Source organism: Notolabrus celidotus, chromosome 6, assembly GCF_009762535.1.
Source record: "Notolabrus celidotus isolate fNotCel1 chromosome 6, fNotCel1.pri, whole genome shotgun sequence".
NCBI lineage: Eukaryota > Metazoa > Chordata > Actinopteri > Labriformes > Labridae > Notolabrus > Notolabrus celidotus.
In genome coordinates this window covers 26228623-26251023 of record NC_048277.1, presented here as the reverse complement: position 1 = coordinate 26251023, position 22401 = coordinate 26228623, and the positions used below count along the sequence as shown (strand labels likewise).

Here is a 22401-nt window from a genome sequence, read left to right as displayed (position 1 = left end):
TGAACAGTAGAGAAGAGATATTGCATAGAGCATTGGAAAGAAGGGTCAATAAAAGAGAATAATATCCAGAGTAGTACACATATTGCATTACATGATGTGTAATTCTGACACTGAACACTAGGTGGAGCCTTGGCTTTTGGTTTGCTTCGAGCCAAGGCTGCAGGTAGTTGCATTCAGTTGTGAATGGGAGCAACACGTCTTTGTCCATTTGGTTGTCAGAGTGAGTTCAGTTTAAATTGATTTGCTTTAATAGCATGTTTAATCATGTATTAGTTGAATAGACTACACATGTTATAGACGATATAATGAAAAATGAAAATAAATGGATGACAAATCCAAACTTTTGTGACACACTGGAAGTAGTTTGTTTTTGTTTCAACTTGAATATACGATCAAGCTAGTTCCTTCTATTCACTCCTCAGAAACTTGGGAAAATAGTTTTTTTGAAAATAATTGACAACCTAAGGTAAAATATTTTGTATTTTAGTTGGTATCACTGCTTCTCCTGAGCTCTAAGTGTGAGCATGTACGCCATAAATTCATGAGGCTTATGATCTCTAGTGTTTTATTCAGAGTTTTAATGAGATGTTGAGTCTAATGTATTGTCACTTTTTCAAGCTTTAGTATAAGGTGCTGTTGATTTGTAATATGCTGTGCTTTTTCCTCCAAGATATCAAGGACTGTAAATAATGAGAATTATTTTAAAGGACAACCTAGGACAATCTGTACTGGCAAAAGCTTCTACTGTAGTTTAGCTTGCATTGTAGCCTGCCCTGCTCCACTATTTGGTATTTCCTTGTTTTATATAGTAAGTAGTATTATAGTGTTTTAGAGATCTCTGTCACCATGTAGTGTAATAACACCACCGCAGCAAGCTCCCTCAGTTATTAGTCTGTTGAGAAGGATTATGCAGCAACTCTATTCAGGATCTATGGTTCAGAGAGCAGCAATGATACACGGTGCATGTTCCCTAACAACTGGCTCTCTAATGTCTCCATAGTAGATAACAAGACGAGGTGGTGTATGGTATACATCCAAACCCCCCCCCCCCCCACACCCCCCCCCCACACACACACACACACTGTGGTCAGCTCACAGCTGGCAGTCTCAAGTGGCCAGTTGGAGAGTTAGCCGCAATGTTGGCTGGTGATCATGTGAGTGAAAAAACGTTGCTCCTTCTTAACAAACATTGACAGATGTGGGCCACAGCAGGGGGAGGGGTCTCACAGCAGAGGGTTGACAAACATTGCAGGGAATAACTGTGCGCTTTAGGTTGACTTTTACTACTTGAAGTGATTCCCTGCTGCTAATAACCTGTAGACTGATTCCCCTCATGTATCTTTGCTCTGTACTATCAGATACCAACATGATAAAACCTGCAACATGGCACTAAAGAGGACAGTTTTTGCACATCCTGTAGCCTCAGCTCACCTAATCTGCACCGTGCTTCTACTCAAGATAAATGCTTGTTCTGAATGTGAAGTTTTTATCTTATCTTTTTCTTAATGTGTTCCTTTTTGTGTTCTGTTGAACGTTTATTAGCTGTGTTGTGTTTGGAGTTCATTCCAGAACCTCAAAATGAAAGTGAAAGGTTAAAGGGCACATGAGATACCGAGACCTTTCCTTTTCCTCTGTTGTTACTTTTGTAACATATTTATAATTCCCCGGGGACAAATAAAGTTTATTGAATTGACGATTTAAGGCACGTATGAGCAGCATTGAATACAAGAAACAGACACTTAAATTATAAGGATTGTAAAAAAGAAAGAAAATAGTTATAAAAAAAATAAAACATTCTTTTTTTTTTTTTTTTTTACAGGCGACAGTATACATATATATACACACATACACACATCCATCCATCCATCCATCCATCCATCCATCCATCCATACATACATACATACATACATACATACATACATACATACATACATACATACATACATACATACATACATACATACATATTATTGAATTGAATTGAATTGAATTGAATTGAATTGAATTGAATTGAATTGAATTGAATTGAATTGTAAGCTGATTGGCCACGCCATGTGCTGCCTCATAATCCTAAACTACGATTGGCTATTTGCTTTGTTAGAGGAGGGACTTATGTAAACATCACACTATTTGGATTGACTTACAACATGCTCGTAGCTTTCTTTGCCGAAAATGTTGCTGCTGTTGTGTTATTTCCAAAATTAACTAAAAATACAGGTATGAAATATTTGAATGAAACTTTCATGCTCCAATGATAGTGGTAAATATAGATATGACTGATGGAGCCAGATATGTTGAATGAAAGAAAGCTATGTGTGTGAATTGGTGAGTGTGTGATTGTATTATTCTTGGCCATCCCCTGCATAAGTCAGTTAGGACTCCAGTCAATAAAATGTCTGGAGACAGCCCTGCTGGGAAGTTCTCCAGTTTGATCCATAATAGATTTTTTTTTTTATCATTAACTAATAATTATTATTGATTTTATCTTTATTGTTTGTTTATTTATATGTCTATGACCTATTTTATTATTTTCATTTGTTCTAGGAAAAACTGCTTTTTGTTTCTCTACTCCTGACTCCTGGAACAAGTTGCAGCAGCGTCTTGAATTAAATGCACTTTTACCTTCGGGACAATTTAGAATCTTAATTTTTAACAATTCAACGCCGCTCTGCAACTGTTTTAGCCAGGTTGACCTGTGTATCTTTATTGTATCATTTTAACCACCGCCCTTCCTATTTTAGTGCTTTTATAGTCAATCCCCTACACCTCTTTTTATGTTTTGATCTTTTAATTGTTTTTATATCCAAATCAGAAAAATTATCCTATTTGATGACTTTTGATACTCTTGATGCATTGTTGTTTGTTTTTTAAATGTCACTGTAAATGACTCGATATCATTATAAATGATATGATGATGATGATGATGATGATGATGATGATGATGATGATGATGATATAACGCTACTTTCTATCGTTTTCAATTATTTTAAGGTGACTATAGTTATTTACCTTCCTTCTCTAATAGGCTACATATAAAAAAAAATACAGCAGAATATAACATTTGACACCTACGGAGGAGGATTAGGGCCACTGAAAAAAAAAAATTAAGGTCAAAATTTTTTTTGGAATTATTATTCTGAGAATGAAGTCAGAATTCTGAGATTAAAGTCAGAATTCTGAGAATAAAGTCAGAATTCTGAGAAAAAAGTCAGAATTCTGACTTTATTCTCAGAATTCTAAGAAAAAAAAAAAATCAGATTTCTGACTTTATTCTCAGAATTCTGACTTTATTCTCAGAATTCTGTATGTAATCTCAGAATTCTGACTTTAATCTCAGTATAATAATTGAAAAAAAAAAATTTTTTGACTTTAATTTTTTTTTTTTTTCAGTGGCCCTAATCCTCTTCCGTAGACACCCTTACTGTACAGCTGACATCACATAAACACCGGATCCCTGGTCTTATATCTCCGTATATCGATCATAAACACTGAAGGGTTTCTCTTCCCATCATTTGTATTTTGTGACTGACTGCAGTCTCGCGCTGCTGCTGCTCATACGCAATCCCTGGATAGGTGGTTGCCATGGTTTCCTGGGTCACATGCGTGGGTTTCCTGTAGCCAGCAGCAGCAGCAGCAGCAGCAGAAGATGCTCGGACTAAAAATCAAGAGCCATTTTCATTGAAGAAAAAAAGAAAAGATCAGCTGTAGAGGGCTTAACTGACTGGGTGTCCTTACGAACACACCCCGTCTACTTCTTTCGGTTTTATTTTTCACTCTCCTCTGAATCTTTTTTTGGAGTCTTTTGAATTCGCAGCAAAACCGGTTTAGACCACATTCATAGATTGATAACAGGAATGAGTATAGAAATTCCTGAAGGACTGACGGAGCTGTTACAGAGCTTTACCGTGGAAGTGTTGAGGAATCAGCCCAGGGATTTGCTTGAGTTTGCGCTGCAGTATTTCACCCAGCTGAAGGAAAGAGAGACCAAAGAGGCCTCGTTTGGCAATGACCAGAATTCGGCCCCGAGACCTGGAAAAGCGGTCAATTTCATTGACGAAGCCATGCAGATCGATTCGGAAAACGGAGAGGAGGACGACGACGATGACGAGGAATTCATAGGTAGGCTTGCCTCATAGATTTACAGTAAGTGTGGATGTATTCTGAATTTGAGCGTGTATCGCTGCAGCGGATGAGAAGAAGAAGCACACTGGGAGCAGTGATGCTCGGCGCGCGCCACCTTGCATCCACCAGGGCTCTGTCATTTACCAAATATGGTCACCGAGGCTGGATGATGGTCCTTGTCCTTGTCTTCCTCTGATCGCACTCATTTTGTGGAAAACAGCCATGAAGCACGGCAGCTGCAGAAATAATGCTGCTGTGCATGCACCTCGAGGTCATTTGAATATTTTCAGTGTCAGCTGCAGCAGGCCTGATGGGCCTAACATCATTATCCATTAAAAATACCACAAAGCAGCCAAATCACAAGAAGCTCTTTTGTAATGTTAGCAGTGTACAGCAATGGGTTTTACCGCCCTGTGCGATTGTAAACTGGTCTTATTGAACACAATGGCCGGTGCAGTATTGCCATCAGGTGCAGCAAGTAGCATAGCAACCAGAGCTCTGACACAGCATCCCAATGAGTGCTGGGGTCTGCAATGCATACACAAGAACGAGAACACCACTATATACATATTACTGTACAAGTAGTATTATCATCACCTCCAGTGCCTTGTCTTAATGCTTTTCAAGTGAGCTTTATCGGCAAACAGTGGTTGGGATACTCTTTCATAAACAAGTCCTCCTTTCTTATGTTTATTTCATAGCCAGCTATTATGTAGCAGCTTGGCACTGTTTTTTTCTCATTTAAATTTGATACAAAGGCGCAAACGCACTTCAAAGCAGCTGTCCTTATTCAGATTTCACCTAAATGAATATGGATCATAAATGAGCACAGGGCTGGGTGCTACTTCACACTGCACACATGCTATAGATATAGAGGTGTGTGAGGGTGCAGTAAGCCCTGTCCTTATCGTGATGAGGTTTACACGTTAATATATATTTTCTATTCTTTTGCAGCCCCGGTTATAAACCGATTCATCAGAAGAGCTTCAGGTGAGTCAGGAACCTGTATATTGTTGGGGAAAAGTTCCTCAAGTTACACACTAGACATTTCCCCATCATCTTTTCACTCTGTCTCTGTGTTATTGTAGTAGTGTTGATTTATAACAGTTTGTAAAGCCACTATTGTCTGGAGTCTGATTAATAAGGTCAGGGAGAAACGTGGGCGGGGAGGCCAGGACAAGTACTCCTACTATTACTACTACTTATAAAAACCTGCATGAGATAATAGTAAGGTTGTGGCATCTCATGACTAACAGCCGTTTTAGTTCTGCATGTTTGGCAGTCTGAATGGAAGATGTGGGTAAATATTCAGTGACACTTGAGATATTTTCAGACCTTTATCACTGCAAATGGCAAATGTAGGCCAACATCTGCTAAATAGGACACTACAGTGGCAGTAGACTGAAGAAAGAGTACTTCTTTATTAATTCAGAGTAGATTGAATCTCATACTTATGCCAGGGTGAATACGGAATGTTTTATCTGCAGGGTTTTCGATCATTCTGGTTCGTTGACAAATAAGCCTAAAAAAAAGTAAAAAAAAAAAAAGTATTTCCAGAATGGTCGCAATGCATATTTTTGTGTTGGAATAATGTGTTCTAACAAGGCTTGTACGTTAAACAGCTTTTTTAAGTGTTTCTATCATTTTTTTTTACCCTTTTCTTAACTTGAACACCAAAAAAGTGTCAGGTGGTGCAACCAGATATTTGTCCAAATACATGTACTTTCCTATCATTTATCCTTACTGAAACTTTTAGTAAGTATCCCTTAGAGTGGTTACAGTGCTTTACACATTTCTATTTTGTGAGTATATTTTTTATTTACAATATATTAGGATTTTTGTATTCTATTGGCCAGGTATAAAATATAATTTTTACAGTTTTAGGTTGGTTGTACCACCTGACATGGAAAGTGTTACCGTCCACCTATAAGTTGATAAAAGCTATTCTGTTATTATTTAAGAGACATCTACAAACCTTTTAACTCAGCCATGACAATTAGTAGGGGTCCTCTGAATGATTTGATATGTTGAAGTCCAGTATAACTACCTACTTTCAAAATAAAAGGTCCACGAGTACGGTTGTGCCACCCTGACATTTGAGAACATGCAAATTGCCGGACAAAAGTTCTTAAATAACCTTAGGTGCCTTTAAACTATTGATATTAATTAAATTATGTTTATTTCATAGCTCGTATATATAAAATCATGCCATGGTGTTTTAATTTGAATTTATTATTCTTAAAATACATGTTTTATAGTGTTTTAAGTCAGTTCACTTGCTCGGACGGTTGCGCCACCTGACATTATCAGGGTTTGAGATACTTAAAAATAAAATACATCTCAATATTTGAATGTACTGAAATTGTATTTAAAATAAGCAGGTTTCATACACAGACTGTATAAAATATGGACGTAGCATCCGTGACGTCACCCATCTGTTTCTGAACGCTGTTTTGAAACCAATCGGCAGTGGCAGCCATATTGCTTCTGTCGAGCCAGTGTGACATAAAGAGGCGGGCTTTGAGCCTCCTAGCCAACAGCTGCAGTGTTCCCACAGGCAGCTGTGCCTCTCATTGGAAGACAAGTTATCTCAATATCTTCGATTCTGCCGCGTTAGAAAAACAATTCACCCCCCTCACAGTGGGAGGACATCTAGAAATGAGCTATCCAGACTACACTTGTCTTTTGTACCAGGCTGTAAATATGTTTATTTCTGCTGCAAAGATCGTCTTTTTCCCATTCATGTGTATGTGACTTCCGGTACTTCCGGAGCCAGCCTCAAGCGGATCCTCGATGAACTACAGCTTTTAACACTTCCGCATTGACTCATATTTTTAGACCGGAGGTTGACGCGTGGTTTTATAGAATCAATTGATGAATGTCTTGAAAATAACTAATTATTTCAAAAGAAAATAATGGATTTGGACACAAAAATATGCACGTCATGTCAATGACCCTTCTGCTCTTGTAGAATAACATCTACAAATCTAGTAAAATATCCCAAAATGTTAAGTTGAGTTTAAAGCACAATGTCTGCTGTAAGGAGGCCTATTGTCTTCGGTCTTTAAAATACAGGGAGGAAGTTCAGCCACCTCCCTAAAGACTCACGCTACAGATGAGGAGACATTGTTTATGTAAAGATGTATTGCTTCAAATGCAGCTGAAGCAAGCCCGGGGTTTAGCTTTTATAGTGGAGGAGGTTTGCTGCTCCATCACTTGAGTTAAACACTTTATTCTTTAGTTTAGGAGAAAAAAAATCGGGTTATTAAAGTGTTTTTAAATTTTGGATCTCTTTCATACAGTGTGTGCTGAAGCGTTCAACCCTGATGAAGATGAGGAGGAAAAAGAGCCATTGGTAAACCAGTCTTTATACCATAAAGGATTACATTTTAATGTTGAGGCTGATATTTAAAAACAGTAAACTGTCCCATCAATCAGAGGTCAACATTATAAACTAGGTTGTTGTTGTGGTTCCATTTGCAGATCACCTACCCAAAAACTGATGAGCAGAGACAGAGACTACAGGAAGCATGTAGGGACATTCTTCTGTTCAAGAATCTGGATCCTGTGAGTGATCTTTTCTTGTTGAGTCTGGTTTGTGCTCGGCCATCTTTAAAATTTCACAAAAGGAGCACACAGCTTGAGGCCAGCAGCTTTTTGCCACAGCTCAGTGCTCTTTGCACGATTTTAGATATGATGATTTTTCAGTGGTTGGATCAGCATGCTGAGTCAATCCTGCCTGGTTGTTCAAACATGTGGAATCTGAATATTTAATGTTTCATAACACAACAGGAGGAGATGTCTCAGGTGCTGGATGCCATGTTCGAAAAGTTCTGCACTGAAGGGGACCACATCATTGATCAAGATGATGATGGAGACAACTTTTATGTCATTGAAAGGTGATTATGTCTACCACTTTAATAATCTTTATTTCTAAATGGTTGGATCATTGTCTATTAAATAAATATGAACACCTTCAAAAAATATATATACTTTGAAAGTTATCCATAACATCTCACTGTCCTGCTGACTTAACATGTCTCTTATTATTCATTCAGTGGGACGCTTAACATTTTCGTGAAGGTTGATGGTGCAGAGAAGCTGGTAGGTTGCTATGACAACCGAGGGAGCTTCGGAGAACTGGCGCTGATGTACAACACCCCCAGGGCAGCCACAATAATTGCCACCTCGCCTGGAGCCCTTTGGTGCCTAGTGAGTAAACCATTAAATCCCCATGTAAGCACACAGTTGGCTTCGTGCTCGGGTTTTTATAACACGCTGTGCTGCCAGTGATCATGACTTACAGTAAATATATCCAGGTTGTCTTTGGGTCTGCGGCAGTGTTTGTACCTGATAGCACAGGTTAGATAATGTCTCCTGACTGAGATAACAGTCTGTATAAACCAGCTGAATGCAGCAACAACAAACACGTTAGACCTGGGAATGTGCAGAACAAATATGCAGCTATAGATATTTATAAATGAGACACAAGCCTTCTAGAAAAACCTTTTGATGCTCATTCTTAACACAGCATAGCACTCAGATGCATTCAGGCATTCACACCTGAGATAGATGAGAGATTAACTGAGGTAGCTGAATATTCAAGATGTTATAAATTATCAAAGTGTGAGAGCTGCTGCTGAAATACAAGTCCAGGTGAAATATTTGCGCTTTTGAAAATTCACATGAATTTGCTTTTTAGATTTAAGAAATCCGACAAATGTATGAAAAGTTGCTGGAAAAGCTGTGCTGAATGTTAAGTTGCTCTTCTGTCTGTGAAGCAGCATGTTTATTAATAACTCAGTGAGGGTTGTGTCCTTAAACTGTGGGTGACAGATTTGTTATGTCATCTGTTTGCAGACTGGGCAGGTTGCAGCTGTATCCCCTGTTGACCCAGGAACTTGTAGTGTTTGAGTTTGTGAACCAGCAGCCGGTCCTGTTCAACCAACAGTTCCCTATAGAAGGAGCTTTAATTGGAGTCAGATTCAGGATTAAAGTTGTTTACGATTGAGCCTATGGCTCTGGCTGACTTGTCTCACTTCACAACAAGGCTGAGGCTGTGCTTGATTTTTGCTTGTTTGGTTGCCTGTTCCTTGATGAGGAAACATCATATTCCCAGATAAAGGTCGGGAGAGACCGCCTGCAGTACAGAACGTAACCATCTACCACTACATGCTGTCATCCGTTGCTGATTGTTATTTCAGTCTAATCTGTGAGCAATTTTACAGAAATGAAAAACAGTTGAGAGATATCTGAAAATGTACCACTGCAAGCTGCAGGATGGTATGAGCACATGGGTGCTGCTGCAGAAAGTATGAGACTTGAGATCTGGTTTACAGCGAACCCCCTACTGAAAGATTTTTTTATAGGTACATTTTGAGTGGAGGCAAGGACATGGGAAAACCTTTTGGGGAAAAATAAATGTGCTTATTTGGTAATTGATGGAGGGAAAGGGGTTTTGAGGCATCTTTGGATTCTTCCTCTAGTGTAGATCTATGTTTTTTTAAACTTATTTTATATTGTATGTGTCACACTCAAAGTTCAAGATGCTGCCTAAAAAAAATGTTACACATAAAAGAGAACTGTATAGAGCCCTGAAGTCCTGCAGAGGGGATAATCTTCATCTTGTGAGCACAAGTTAATGTTGCTGGTATGATCTAGCTCGTAAAGCATAACTTTTGGAGGCTGTATTTACTCTACAGCAAATCTGAATCATTTCAAAAGTGTTTGATATTAAAAACTGGGGGTTCTTTCAAACATACCATGAGGATAAAAAGCTCTGTCACCAAGAAAAACATACTTAATTTAACGTGTTTTAGCTGGGCTTGTTAAACATGAGGCGCAACCCTAACTCTCACCGGAAGGAGGGGCTTAAGTTGCACACAAAATACCAGTCCTAGCATAATGCTAGTGGGATTACTTAGTACACAGTTACACACATTCAAATTGGATAACTTCTTGCAAATAATGATAAAGAATTGCAACTGGAATCATGAATGGTGCATTGGCAAATGAATAATATAAGATTTAGACTTTTTCCGTATGGATGGAGCACACTAAAGATTCTTGAACAATATAGCATCGATACAGATATCCTTTTCACTGGTAGGAAAATATTCATAAAGCAGGAGACATCCTCATTATTTGAGCTGTAGCAATAACAACCGATGTTATTTGTTTTTGTAACTTTTGAACAATACAAAAGTACCCTGAAGGATGTTTTTTCCAACAAATAACTGTGCCCTAATAGACATTTTTAACCAGTTTCCGTGCAGGCTATCATATGTTGGACTGTGACACTCTGCTTCATTTCCGTAGAGTGGGCCCTGAGTTTTATAAGTGTGGAGTTGTGAGAACTCTGCTGGACAAACATTGTGCTGACATCTCTTCTAAGTCGACCTGCACATTGTTTTATGCATTCCATGTTCCTTTAACAATATTTTCATAGCTGCAAGATGGGATACTAATGTGTGGTTCATTTAGAGTGACTAGTTTGTGATAGGCTCCTACTGGCCCGATAGTATCAGCCTCCAGATACATTGGTCAAGCTTAAATATTAACATTAAACCAGAGAAAAATGATTCAAGTATCTTTAACCGTCATTTTTCTTTTTCTTTCATTCTGTGTTGCAGGATCGTCTGACATTCAGGAGGATCATCGTGAAAAACAATGCCAAGAAGAGGAAACTATACGAGGCGTTCATTGAAACACTACCACTGCTAACGTCATTAGAGGTTAATGTCAGCTTTGTTCTCCAGCTCTGAGAAAGTCCAGTTTGCATTTACAATAAAGCAGTTGTCCCACTAATATCCTTTCATCCACAGCTCTCAGAGAGGATGAAGGTAGTAGACGTACTATCCACCAAGGTGTACGGTGATACACAGCAGATCATCGCTCAGGTGAGGAGTCTTTTTGCATCATTTATGCTTGGATCAGTCTCTACATTTTCTTCTAGAGCAATTGAAAACATCCTCATTAGCAAACATGACCTTTATTTTACAGGGTGATTTAGCCGATTGCTTCTACATTGTTGAGTCTGGCCACGTTAGAATCACCATGAGAAGAATAAGGGTAAGTTTGCCACAGTCCAAACCCTCTGACTCATTGTTTTATAGTGTCTTCTGTCTCTTAGTGGGCTGTTCTTTTTTTCCCAGACAAAAAAAGACCAGGAAGAGGAGGAGGTTGATATCGCCACATGCTCTAGGGGCCAGTATTTTGGGGAGTTGGCACTAGTCACAAACAAGCCAAGGGCTGCATCCGCCTATGCTGTTGGGAGCGTCAAATGCTTGGGTACATTTTGTGAATGTTTTTTTAATCTTTTAGTTATTTGGTCCACCGTGTCAATTCCCTGGGTAACCACTGATTATATTTATGTAACTCCCTTTTTAGCAGTGTCTGACTCCTCTGTTCTTTTTTCCTCAGTCCTGGATGTAAAAGCCTTCGAGAGACTCCTGGGCCCATGCATGGACATCATGAAGAGAAACATTGCTAACTATGAGGAGCAGCTTGTGACCCTGTTCGGAGGTAGCACTGAGATTGAGATTGAGCAACTAAGTGCATAAAATGGCTCCAACGGACCACGAATTGATGGATGACAACTAATTTTATCGTTATCACTTTGACAGCTTTTCTTACAAGAAATGTGAATATTCACAACAGCATTTGTGTGCCAGTTAAATAATTCAGATGCCATCATCAGACAGGGTTCATTTTAGAAGAGTTTTCCACAGAGTGTTATAAGCCAAAGCTGAGTTGCTTAAAGCTTGTTTGAATTAGATTTCTCACGACTAAAACCTTAAAAATGTCTGTGAATGCGTTTACTTTTCATCGTCAAATATATAATTTGTTTTTCTATTGAACATTTCTGTTTACACACCCTTTCTCTGCAATGTTGTAGTTACACATACAGTATCATATTGTTTGCACAGCTATAAACATTTTTCTGCCAAAATCAGATGCCAAAGCTATTCTTTTTGCAAGATAGTTGTGAGCAAACATGTCACATTCTCTTGTCATTCCTTGGCATGAACACCAACACTCACAGCATTAGATGCACTGTTACACCGTTCCAAAAGCCCCAGTGTGAGAGAGTACAGATAATTTGGAAATTCAGTCAACTGGATTCTGTGTGTGTGTATAAACTCTTTTACATTTGATCACAACAGATTGTACTGTTTAAACATTTTTGCTAAATACTCTTGATTATCATCAGATTTGACCCCAGGAAACACATTCATAATCTGTACATCATTATTGGTAAGTGATTGTGGCTATTAGCCTTATACCATGCTTTTCCAAAAAAAAAAAAAAAAATCAACAACAAACTCCAGAAAGATAGCTGATAGTTTTGTATGATTATCAACACATTGCTGTACAATTTGAAACTCAGTATTTACTGCTATTGTATAGGCCCCTCCTTATTTGATAAGTTGCCTCACTAGACTGTAGTCTTTATTGGCAATGTCCTAAGACAATTGCTTTTCCTGTGTTATAATGTAAGATTAAGTCATACTGTTATGTGTCAGTGAAACATATTATGATTATGACATCCATTATTGCTGCCTACCTCTGCCACCAACGTATACTGTTTGGAAACACATGATGTTGTTTCCTTGATACAGGAATCTTAAGTGGGTCTTCTCTGCTCTCTTCTTCTATCTCTATTTAAGATTAATAGAGTATTCTGTGTTTCTGTAAGCTGAATAGACCTGTTTGACATTTAAATGTTCTGGATCCCCCCCCCCCCCCCCCCTTTGTGCAAGCAGAACTGGTCACTTTTGAAGGCAAACACAAAACTGGTGGAGAGTACTGTATGTTTCACTTTTCATGTCAATAAAGATCCTTTTTATATTTGCGTGTTATATAATAACTTATTACAACACTTCCAAAGCGCTCCATTCATCAGTCAGCTACTCATTTATTCTTTGTGTATTTGTTATCTTGCATTTGGTCATTCACTGGATTTTTCTTTCCATTATTAGGATAAAATATTAATTAAATAACAAAGGCAAAGCACAATACTCCAGAATTGAATGTGTATAAGTCGCTCTTGCTGTAGCTGCAACATTGTAGATAAAAAAATAACCATGTATTGTTCCTGTTATTGCCAATCAGCTGTTACTGGGTAGTAACAGGCATGTACTTTCATCCAATGATACAATGATCAACAAACTAGGCCCCGCCCTTCTTATTTTTCTCAACAGTATGAACCAATAGAATGTCCCCATTCTTGCTTTTGACGTCCTCTCCAGCCAATGAGGGGGCTTCTCTAGAACGATTCATTCCCACCCCTCGAGTGAATGCCAGATAGTTTCTTGATGGCGACAGGTTTGGTAAGTGGGAAGTTGGCTACTTTTTTCAAACAAATACATTGTTACAACTTAACTTTCTCTCGTGCATAGTTCAATCCGCGCTTTTATACTCCTTATGTGATGTTTTAGTGGGGTTGTCATGCAGGTTATTCGATGTCGAATGGCAGATTTTGCTCCACAATGTTTTTTTTTTCACAGCGAGGCTTGTTGTTTTCATGATACCTAACCTAACCCATCCGACTGAACTTTTACGCACGAAAACAAGGTTAATCCTCGTGCCAAATGCGCGCCGTTCATTGTGAAAATGTCGTTGAAGCGCTTCTAGTTGTTTTTGTGTCATTCATTATGAACGGGGTAGAGAGGTTGCGTCATGCCTCAACTTGTTGACATTCTTTTGTTTACAGTGTTAGACCCGACAGCCTCTGGGTTGAGCTGAAGACACTGCTGCTGCTTTTAAATTGTGGGGGGTTCGCAGGGCCTGGTCTCCAAATAGTCTTTTTTTAAACATCGAAGTAGTTTTGAAACGTTTTTATTGACTGTAGGCTTTGTAATAAGTGGGCTACATCTGTGCGACAAACGCTGATGTGTTGTCAGAACGTTAAATGACCGATTTTAGAGCTTTATTTATATTTTTAATGATTTTTATACTTTTTATGTAATCGAAAAGCACTTTATTTTCAAATAAACCTAAACTCTATTATTTCGTCATTCATATTCTATCACAACTTCATTTATTCATGCTTTTGTTACTCACTCCTCAGAGCGAATTTCTGCTATTTTGCACTTCAGCTGCGCAGTTGTGAATGAATGAGCTCTCGTACGCATGCGCCAAACCCTTTTAAGTTTATAAACAAGGCCTCCACGCAGCTGGTCACATGACTTGGTCCCAGAGGTGTACTGTGTCGATTCAGAGACAAAGGATTCCCGAAAGGTTGCCTATCTTTTCTATTATTATTATTTTTAAGAAATTTATTTTCTTTTTTTTTGGTTATATAACGAGACAAGAAAACAAACAGACAAACCGTAATAAAAAGGAAAGAAAGAAATAGGCACGCACATCATTGGAATGGAAAGCTATCAAAAGACAAAAAAAAAACAAAAAAAAAAAACAGACAAAACAAAGAAAATATACATATTTAAATGCCAACTCTGCCATTTAACAGTAAAATGGGATATTAAATTTGTGTCAGACCAAAATAAAGAAAGTAAATAATGCCTGACACTTCAATGTCTAAAAATATTTTCTGTTATTTTACTGTAAAGATGACATGTCCCTACACCGGTATCATCCCTCTTTGGTCATTTTAATGTGCTGTGGTCTTGAATGGGATTGTTTGTATATGTTATTTTTTTTATTCCATTGATCATTTAATGAAGCAATACTGCACCAAAAATCCACATAGAGACAGCTTAAATACACATTAACAAAGTCACTTTTTGTCAATTATGAATGATTATTGCATAAAACTGCAATTGTTAATAAAACTATGCAGCAGTTTCTCTTTTGCTTTTGAAAGCTCTTATTGTACACCTTTTTTTGGCTTTAAACCAGATGGTGGGGAAGAACATGATGGAAGCCGAGTGAACTGACCTGCAGCCTGTAAGGAAAAAAAGAGGACACAGCAGAACATTAATAGAATGGATGAATCTTTTGATCCACTCAAGTGTAACGAGGACCTGCCTTCCTCCCCGGGGTGCAACATGGATTATGGTAAAAATCCTAAACCAGAAATTGCATTGTGAATATCAACAATCTGGGCCTTATATGTTAATTATGAATATCACTCTCCACCTGTTCCTGTTCCTAGATGACATGCCAGAGTTGCAGGAGGTGGAGGAGGACCAGAGGTCTCCAGGGTTATTTCAGGTTGGAGCAGGAGTGTCTCACCAGGAGCTCAGCTGCTCCCCCCGCACCAACTGGCTCACTGAGCTGGCCAACATTGCCACCAGTCCTCAGAGCCCTCTGCTGAAGAATGCCCCACACAAGAGGTTTGTACCTAATTAAGCCAGAAGTCGGTTTAGTCAAATAAGGATTCATTTGACATAAACTCAAAGAGAAGTTAAAAACATGTCATAGCTAAATAAGTAAATGCTGTGTGACAAAATATTTATCAAATGATCCATTATTATTATTGTAAATTATTATTATATACATATAAACCTCGCCAGGTTAGTCACCATACCTGTTCAGTTGTTCTGTTCTGATTGATTTGATTGGCATTTGAAACCAGCTCATGACCATGAAAGGCCTCCCTCTGAATTCAATCAAACCAGGGCTTTTCATCAGTGTGACAGGATAGCGTCATAACTCTTGTGTATTTTCAATGTGTTCTAAAATATATGTCTGGATTGTGATATTTTGTAAATCCCTGAAGTCATTGGCTCGTTTGTTATTATTCTATCCTGGATGTAGCTAAATTCTTCACAGTGAACCTGTTTAACTTGTGCTGTTTAACCCTCCTGTTATGTTGCGGGTCAAATTGACCCTTTTTAAAGTCTATTTTAGGCAATATATGCCTTCCAAACCAGCTAAATGCAGCATAAAAATATGGGTAGCATGTGACAGAAGAGGATGCGTATTCATTTATCAACATCACTTCATAAAAATCAAAAAAATCAAAATTTGAAATAAAATAAAGAAAATCTATGTCATGTAAAACTATTGTATTTATATTTTGGACTTTCCAATGTACATTAAAAAAAGTTTTAACGTGGATTTTAATGAAAAACGAGTGAGTTATTCTCACTGAACCATGATCTGTGAAAATTAAAGAACACCAATGGACCAAATCTTGATTTAAATGGTTAGTAATGGAGTTAAAAATTAGATTAAAACAAATGTGTATCAGGATTTTTTGGGGTTCTGAAACTTTTGGGTAGTTGAATATGCCCCGGGTCAAATTGACCAGGAACATTATTGTTGTTCCAGAGAAACGAACATAACAGGAGGGTCATAGCCCTGTTGATTCTGAACAACATTCATCTGCCTCTTGGAATATCAGTTTCACTTTAGAGATACAGAATATGACTAATATTTACATATGTTACAATGATACATGTTTATGAAAATGATCCTTTCTTCAGATCTTCTCCAGTCCACATCTTTGGCAACAGCAACAGTTTACATTCCTACGCTCGGCCCCCATTAGCCAGTAGCGCACCCAACCCGTCAAGAGGCCACCTCAGGGAGCGCAGGCGTGTCAGGGTAACCTTTCGCTTTCAATGTCTTCCTCTATAAACTAAATCATTCTCCATTTCTCTGCACCCTGTGACCATTTCAGAAAATAATTCTGTACTAAAAGAATGCTGAAATTGTAAAGTTGACTGGTGTTGGATGTTTGTTTGTTTTTTAATTAATACAGGCCAGCAGTGAATCGGAGTCTGGAGTTTTCTCAATGTCCTCGTCTTTTTCTGATGATGAAGACATGGCCTGGTCTCACTCCTGGCCCTCCACAGCTTGGCATTGCTTCCTTAAAGGTGTGTGCTTACTGTTTGCAACCGCCAGTAAACTGACACAGAAGTCAACCGTGTGCTTTTTTTGGAGCAGCTTGAAACTAAACAGAGATCTTGAGAATGTATCCCATAGTTTGAAATACAAAATCAACATTTTAGTTGGTGTAAACGTGTGCTTTTTCCAATAATTTTTATTAATTGTATTTTTTATTTACAGTGGTATTTTTTAAACTTAGAAATATTTTTACAGAATTGATCTGTTAAAAACATGATCATTTAAATTGACTCAAAATCCAAAGACATTTTATGTGATACCTGTAATTTGTAAGACTTCTGTATGTCTGGTTGATTAGTCTTTCCTCAAAGTGTGCTTATAACAACCAGATAAGCCTTAAATGCCCAACTAATGAGTTACATGTTATACTAGAATCACTCAACCTCCCCCATTATACCCTCCATTCAAGAGTAAGAGCTCATTCACTGTATTTTTATTGTGTTATTTTTCATTCATTTGTACCATGTCAAATAATTGTAGTGTGGGTGTATCATCAGGACAAAAGCCTCCCCCTTTTATTTGGATGATCACGGATAACATCTGTAGAAATTCTGACCTCACCTGTCCGAACATCAGTATTGTTTATTCCAGCATTCTCCGATCAGTATCAACACATCTGCTAACTAATTTTGTCACATTGTTGTCTTTTAATATTCAGGAACCCGCCTGCGCTTCCACAGAGGTCCTAATGTGGAGTGGCAAGAGGCTGATGAGCTTAGGGATTCTGATGATGAGTCAGATGATGAAAGCATGATGCTGTCCTCTTTCTCTCTGAAAGTGAGTTAAATACTGTATACTGTACTTTTTAAAAATATGTTATTTTAATTAGCTATACTCTGAAATGCTCACCAGTGTGTTTATCGATGCTGCATGTGTGCCTCATTTTGGTTCAATGAGGTTTTAAAAGTCGTTATAATGACTCAAAATGGCCACAAGGGGGCAGCCATGCTAACAGTGGAGGTAAAAATAATTATAACTGGGTGCAATATGGAGTTTAAAAAAGTACTTAAAAGAGTGTCACGGCACGCAGGAACCTAGTTGTTTTTGTGTGAGTTAGTTTCTCTAATTTTATCTTCCTGCTAATCTTACTGATGAGTAAGGACTCCTCTGATTGGTCTCTTGCTTCTCTCACAGAGATATGGTTCAGAGGGGCTGAAGTTGGTGAGCCTAGAGGAGACAGTGTCTTTTGGTCAAGCAGTTCTTAAACTGACCTTCGACCCCGGTTCACCTGATGCCAGCTTTTTGACTGCTGAATGCCGACTGGATCACCCGTTTTTTGTCAAAAATAAAGGTAATATTATGAGCTTTGTTCTTTCTCCTTCTAAAAAGGCATCTTTCTTGCCAGACCAAATGTTCTGAGAAGAGATTTGCAATTCATGAAATCAGTCTCAGCCAACAGATGACTAACAGTAATTCCTCTTTTTATTTAATAAACAGCTTTATGATCACAGTCATTTGTAATTCGCCATCTGTGTTTCTCAGGATGGTCTTCTTTTTATCCGAGCCTTACTGTGGTGCACCATGGGATCCCGTGCTATGAGATGCAGTTGGGCGATGTGTGTCTGCCACCAAACCACCCAGATGCCATTAACTGCGATGACTCTGTCGTCTTTGACACTTTCAGAAGGTACTGGAGTATAACCAATGGGATCTTGCTTTCGGCAATGAAGAGACTTCAAGTAGCTATAGGCAATATTTTCATAATGGACTAAATTAAAACATTAGAAAAATCGTACCATTTGTAGGTGATTGCTACAATCTGAAGAGAGGTATTAACTCTGATTAGCTCCCCTTACATTTAGGTATTTTCATTGAAAGCTCATTGTTTAGCTGACTGGTTCAAAACTGCTCTGATCAGGTTTACTCTCACCACTCGCAAAGTGTTGTTTTGAGACACAGCAGCAAGCTGTTCTCAGATAGTGAAAACAAATCTTAATCTACCAACAATACAACCTAATTTAGAACAGATACCAGATATTTCCCTCAGGAGTTTGTAGAGATCAAAAACAGAGCCGAGTGAAGAGTCAGTTTTGGACTTCTGGTGACCAGAAACACAACTCTAAATGAATAATAATGTAGCTAAAAAACCTGCGTACACTGACATCTGTTTATCAATAAATGTGTTATATTACCTATAGAAGTATTACAGTAAGTAAAAAAGTTATAACCATATGATTCAGATTCAGATTCAGAACACTTTATTAGTCCCAGAAGGGCAATTCAGTTTTACAGTCAACCTGTCCATAGTAAAAAATATACAGTAAACAAAATAAATAACACGTTGTGTCATCAGCAACTACCACAACCAGTGACCATACAGCAGAGCGGGATGCTTGATAGTTCTCGATTTATTCTGCCTTTTGTGCAAGCAGCCTTATGGGGGAAGGAATAAAATAATTTGCATTGGGTTTTTTTTTTCCACACCGGCACATAATACCACCGACCTGAGGGCATGATTGAAAATTCACTGTCAAGTATGTGTTCCTGCCTGCTGTGGCTAAAAAATAGTCACTCAGTAAAGTTGCACTCCAGAGGGCGCTGCAGACTTTAGTGATCATACAATCAAGAAGCGACAACTCTTGATTAGTCTTCATTTTATCATTCGATACATTGTTTAATGTGGTGACATAAAAATATGAATTTGAGCACAAGTCAAAGCAAAGACTATCTCTCAAATTGATACCATAATACTAAATGACAGGGGGAAAGTTTCAGAATCACAGTACCGTACTCCCCACAGAATAGTAAAACCTTCTATTGACAGATGTCTCTTACTTCCTTTCCTCTGCAGTTATGACTTCACCCCTCTGGATTCCTCAGCGGTGTATGTTCTCAGCAGCATGGCTCGTCAGCGCAGGACTTCCCTGTCTAGTGGGGGGGCTGTCAGTCCAGACTGTGATAAACTTGAGCGTTCTTGCTCCCCGCAATCCTCTGCAAGCAAATCACGGGGGGGCCACACCTCAGGGACAGCCAGCAGTGCCACGCCCACAAAATGCAAGCGGCCAATGAATGCCTTTATGCTTTTTGCCAAGAAGTACAGAGTGGAGTACACGCAGATGTATCCTGGGAAGGACAACAGGTATGCAAGATCAATGAGACACATGGACGTATGAACCCAAAGATACAGTTGGAGCATGAGTAAAGTAAAACATGTGCTCATAGACTGTTTGGGATGTATTGTCAGCTCTGGTGGGATATCAGGTCTGAAATCAGGATCAGCTGGTAATCTCTCCTCCTCCTACGTCAAAGAGTTGGTTAGGGATTAATCTCCACGCAGACTTGGTCCATCTTATTAAGTCTTATTTTCTCGCAGCTTGTGGGATTTACACTTTGCATTCCAATATTTTAAATAGTTTAAGTTTTCTGTCAGTAGGTTTACCAGGTGAGTAAGTGTAGCCTGGAAGTGCCATCAAGCTCTGCTGCATGAGGGACCTTCAGTGCAATTTCATTATCCAGAGTTGTTACCCTAAATCTGTTACTAATCAGGTTAATTCCTCATTCAAAGCCAAAGGTGCTGGTTTTACCTCCAAGGTTGGCAGGGCATTGCCCAAAATGAAAATGAAGTTATATTAATGAAGGAGATGACCCTTTAACTTTCTCTCTTTATTTTCCATAGAAAAGAAAATAAAAGAAATAGAAACACAAACCTGAAAAAGATCGGGCCTTGATCTTCTGTCTGTAATCTTACCCACAGAGCCATCAGTGTGATCCTGGGTGACAAGTGGAAGAAGATGAAGAGTGAGGAGAGGAGGATGTACACCATGGAGGCCAAGGCTCTGGCTGAGGAGCAGAAAAGACTCAACCCAGACTGCTGGAAACGCAAAAGAACCAACTCAGTAAGGACCAACGTCACTGAATTACCACATAAACATCAATTTAATCTACATCCATAACAAACAGCTTATCTTGTCTTTTAACAGGGTTCTCAGCAGACCTAGATAATCCCAGAGAATCCCCAGTTGTTGGTGTTTTGTCATGGAGAGGTGCCGGACAGAGTCTGATGGACCGCTTGATGCCTCTTTTGCTCTCCTGTATTCTCAAGACTCAACTGTGATGCTGAATTCACTTGCTTTTTTTTGTAACCTTGAAACAATATTAGAGGAAAAAAACAGAATTATGACCTATAAACAAACCATGTAATCTAGTCACTAACAGTGCATATATTTTCTTATATCTTTCATGTCAAAGATGTCTTATTCCCCTGAAATAAGGACGAACCTTGACAGATATTTCAGGTTATTTTATATTCGAGGTTGGAGAGTGCGAGCCTGTGGTGCTATGCTCGAGTGTAGACAGAGCAGTAAACAACAAGTGTATTTATAATTGTAAAAAGGGGAATTTAAGAACTTTTTTCACAACTGTTCCATTAGATTATATTTGTAACATTCAATATATTGCACAGATTGGTAACCCTTTTCATACATTTTATAATACAGTATATATTCTGCAGATAAACTATGTCCAACAGTTTGAGATACTGACCTGCCAAGTCTTTACAGTGATGTTGCCCCTACCACCAGGCCATATGATGAGACGGCTTCAGCATGTGGTGGTGGGTTTACACTCAGTCACAAATCACTTCAGGCCTTCACTGTAAGTGTTTGTTTCTTATGCACTTTATATAAATATGTAATCTAATCCTATACAGCCAATGTATACTGGTGGAACCCATTTGTATAATACTGCTTGTTGCTTGATAGTTATCTGTTTGACACACTCATGGCCCAGTAGCCATGTTCTGCTTTCAGGTTGCCACTGAATTGTTAGTGCTTTGTTCATAATGTACAGGTTTCACAGCCCCAACAACCTCTTGCACAAAATATCCTTGTATCATATTATAAATAATTTTTTAAACTTGCTTCTTTCTCAGTGTTTGCTTCTTTTTCATAAACTGTCATCACAACCTGCGGGTGCTTGGCTTTGTGTTTGAATACATGTCGATGTGTTTTGTACGGTGGCCCTGAGAGCTCACAGCAATGCAACTTAACAAAACGCATGCAAAAAGACAAAACACAAGCAAATTAAGAAAAAATCTTCATCAATTTGACCACACATGCGCAGCATTTAGAAAACGCGCTGCAAAGACCACAGCACAACGGGAGTGTTTCCAGAGGACACTGAAAAGTAATGCACGTGTCCAGACATGCTTGTTGTAGTGTTTTACACTGTACACTCACAATGAATTAATCGTGTGTACTTATTTTATTAGGTTATTAGAATTGGCAGGCTAATTACAAACAAAAGGCTAACAATAGTTTAAGAGCAGATCACTGCAATAGGCTGAATCATGCGATCACAATGTTAAAATAAATCAAAAAACACTTCCTTTTATATCTCATTTTCCAACACCACTGGCGGTAAGAGAACCTCAATAGCGCTGTGACTCAAAGGCTGTTTCTGAAACTGCCTACTATACTAGCAGTATGTACTAATTTGACCAAAATTCAGTATGTAGTAAG

The 22401-nt window shown here is 38.5% G+C and overlaps 2 protein-coding genes across 3 annotated transcripts; both read left to right on the top strand.

The window, feature by feature from the left end:
* Positions 1 to 3476: 3476 nt before the first annotated feature.
* On the top strand, positions 3477 to 12973 carry LOC117813746 (cAMP-dependent protein kinase type II-beta regulatory subunit). Its single transcript, XM_034684761.1, has 11 exons — positions 3477 to 4120; positions 5078 to 5113; positions 7426 to 7478; positions 7607 to 7690; positions 7916 to 8022; positions 8182 to 8335; positions 10756 to 10857; positions 10948 to 11022; positions 11126 to 11194; positions 11278 to 11413; positions 11546 to 12973. Exons 1-11 carry the CDS (start codon positions 3856 to 3858, stop codon positions 11683 to 11685), a joined length of 1221 nt encoding a protein of 406 aa, XP_034540652.1. The 5' UTR covers positions 3477 to 3855; the 3' UTR covers positions 11686 to 12973.
* Positions 12974 to 13364: 391 nt separating this feature from the next.
* On the top strand, positions 13365 to 21800 carry hbp1 (HMG-box transcription factor 1). 2 transcript variants are annotated; one of them, XM_034686610.1, is made up of 11 exons: positions 13365 to 13455; positions 14987 to 15145; positions 15243 to 15423; positions 16519 to 16639; positions 16797 to 16911; positions 17601 to 17719; positions 18077 to 18233; positions 18425 to 18569; positions 19734 to 20021; positions 20637 to 20778; positions 20863 to 21800. In XM_034686610.1, exons 2-11 carry the CDS (start codon positions 15073 to 15075, stop codon positions 20878 to 20880), a joined length of 1359 nt encoding a protein of 452 aa, XP_034542501.1. In that variant the 5' UTR covers positions 13365 to 13455; positions 14987 to 15072; the 3' UTR covers positions 20881 to 21800. The 2 variants fall into 2 exon arrangements, with proteins under 2 accessions (XP_034542501.1, XP_034542502.1); XM_034686611.1 differs by lacking the exon at positions 13365 to 13455 and adding an exon at positions 14278 to 14365.
* Positions 21801 to 22401: the final 601 nt, after the last annotated feature.

Coding starts and splice junctions, on each gene's coding strand:
- LOC117813746 (XM_034684761.1), top strand. CDS start 3,856: ATGAGTATAGAAATTCCTGAAGGACTGACGGAGCTGTTACAGAGCTTT. Junction 5,114..7,425: donor ATTCATCAGAAGAGCTTCAG/GTGAGTCAGGAA, acceptor TCTTTCATACAG/TGTGTGCTGAAGCGTTCAAC. Junction 11,414..11,545: donor TGGGAGCGTCAAATGCTTGG/GTACATTTTGTG, acceptor TTTTTTCCTCAG/TCCTGGATGTAAAAGCCTTC.
- hbp1 (XM_034686610.1), top strand. CDS start 15,073: ATGGATGAATCTTTTGATCCACTCAAGTGTAACGAGGACCTGCCTTCC. Junction 16,912..17,600: donor TTGGCATTGCTTCCTTAAAG/GTGTGTGCTTAC, acceptor TTTAATATTCAG/GAACCCGCCTGCGCTTCCAC. Junction 17,720..18,076: donor TGTCCTCTTTCTCTCTGAAA/GTGAGTTAAATA, acceptor CTTCTCTCACAG/AGATATGGTTCAGAGGGGCT.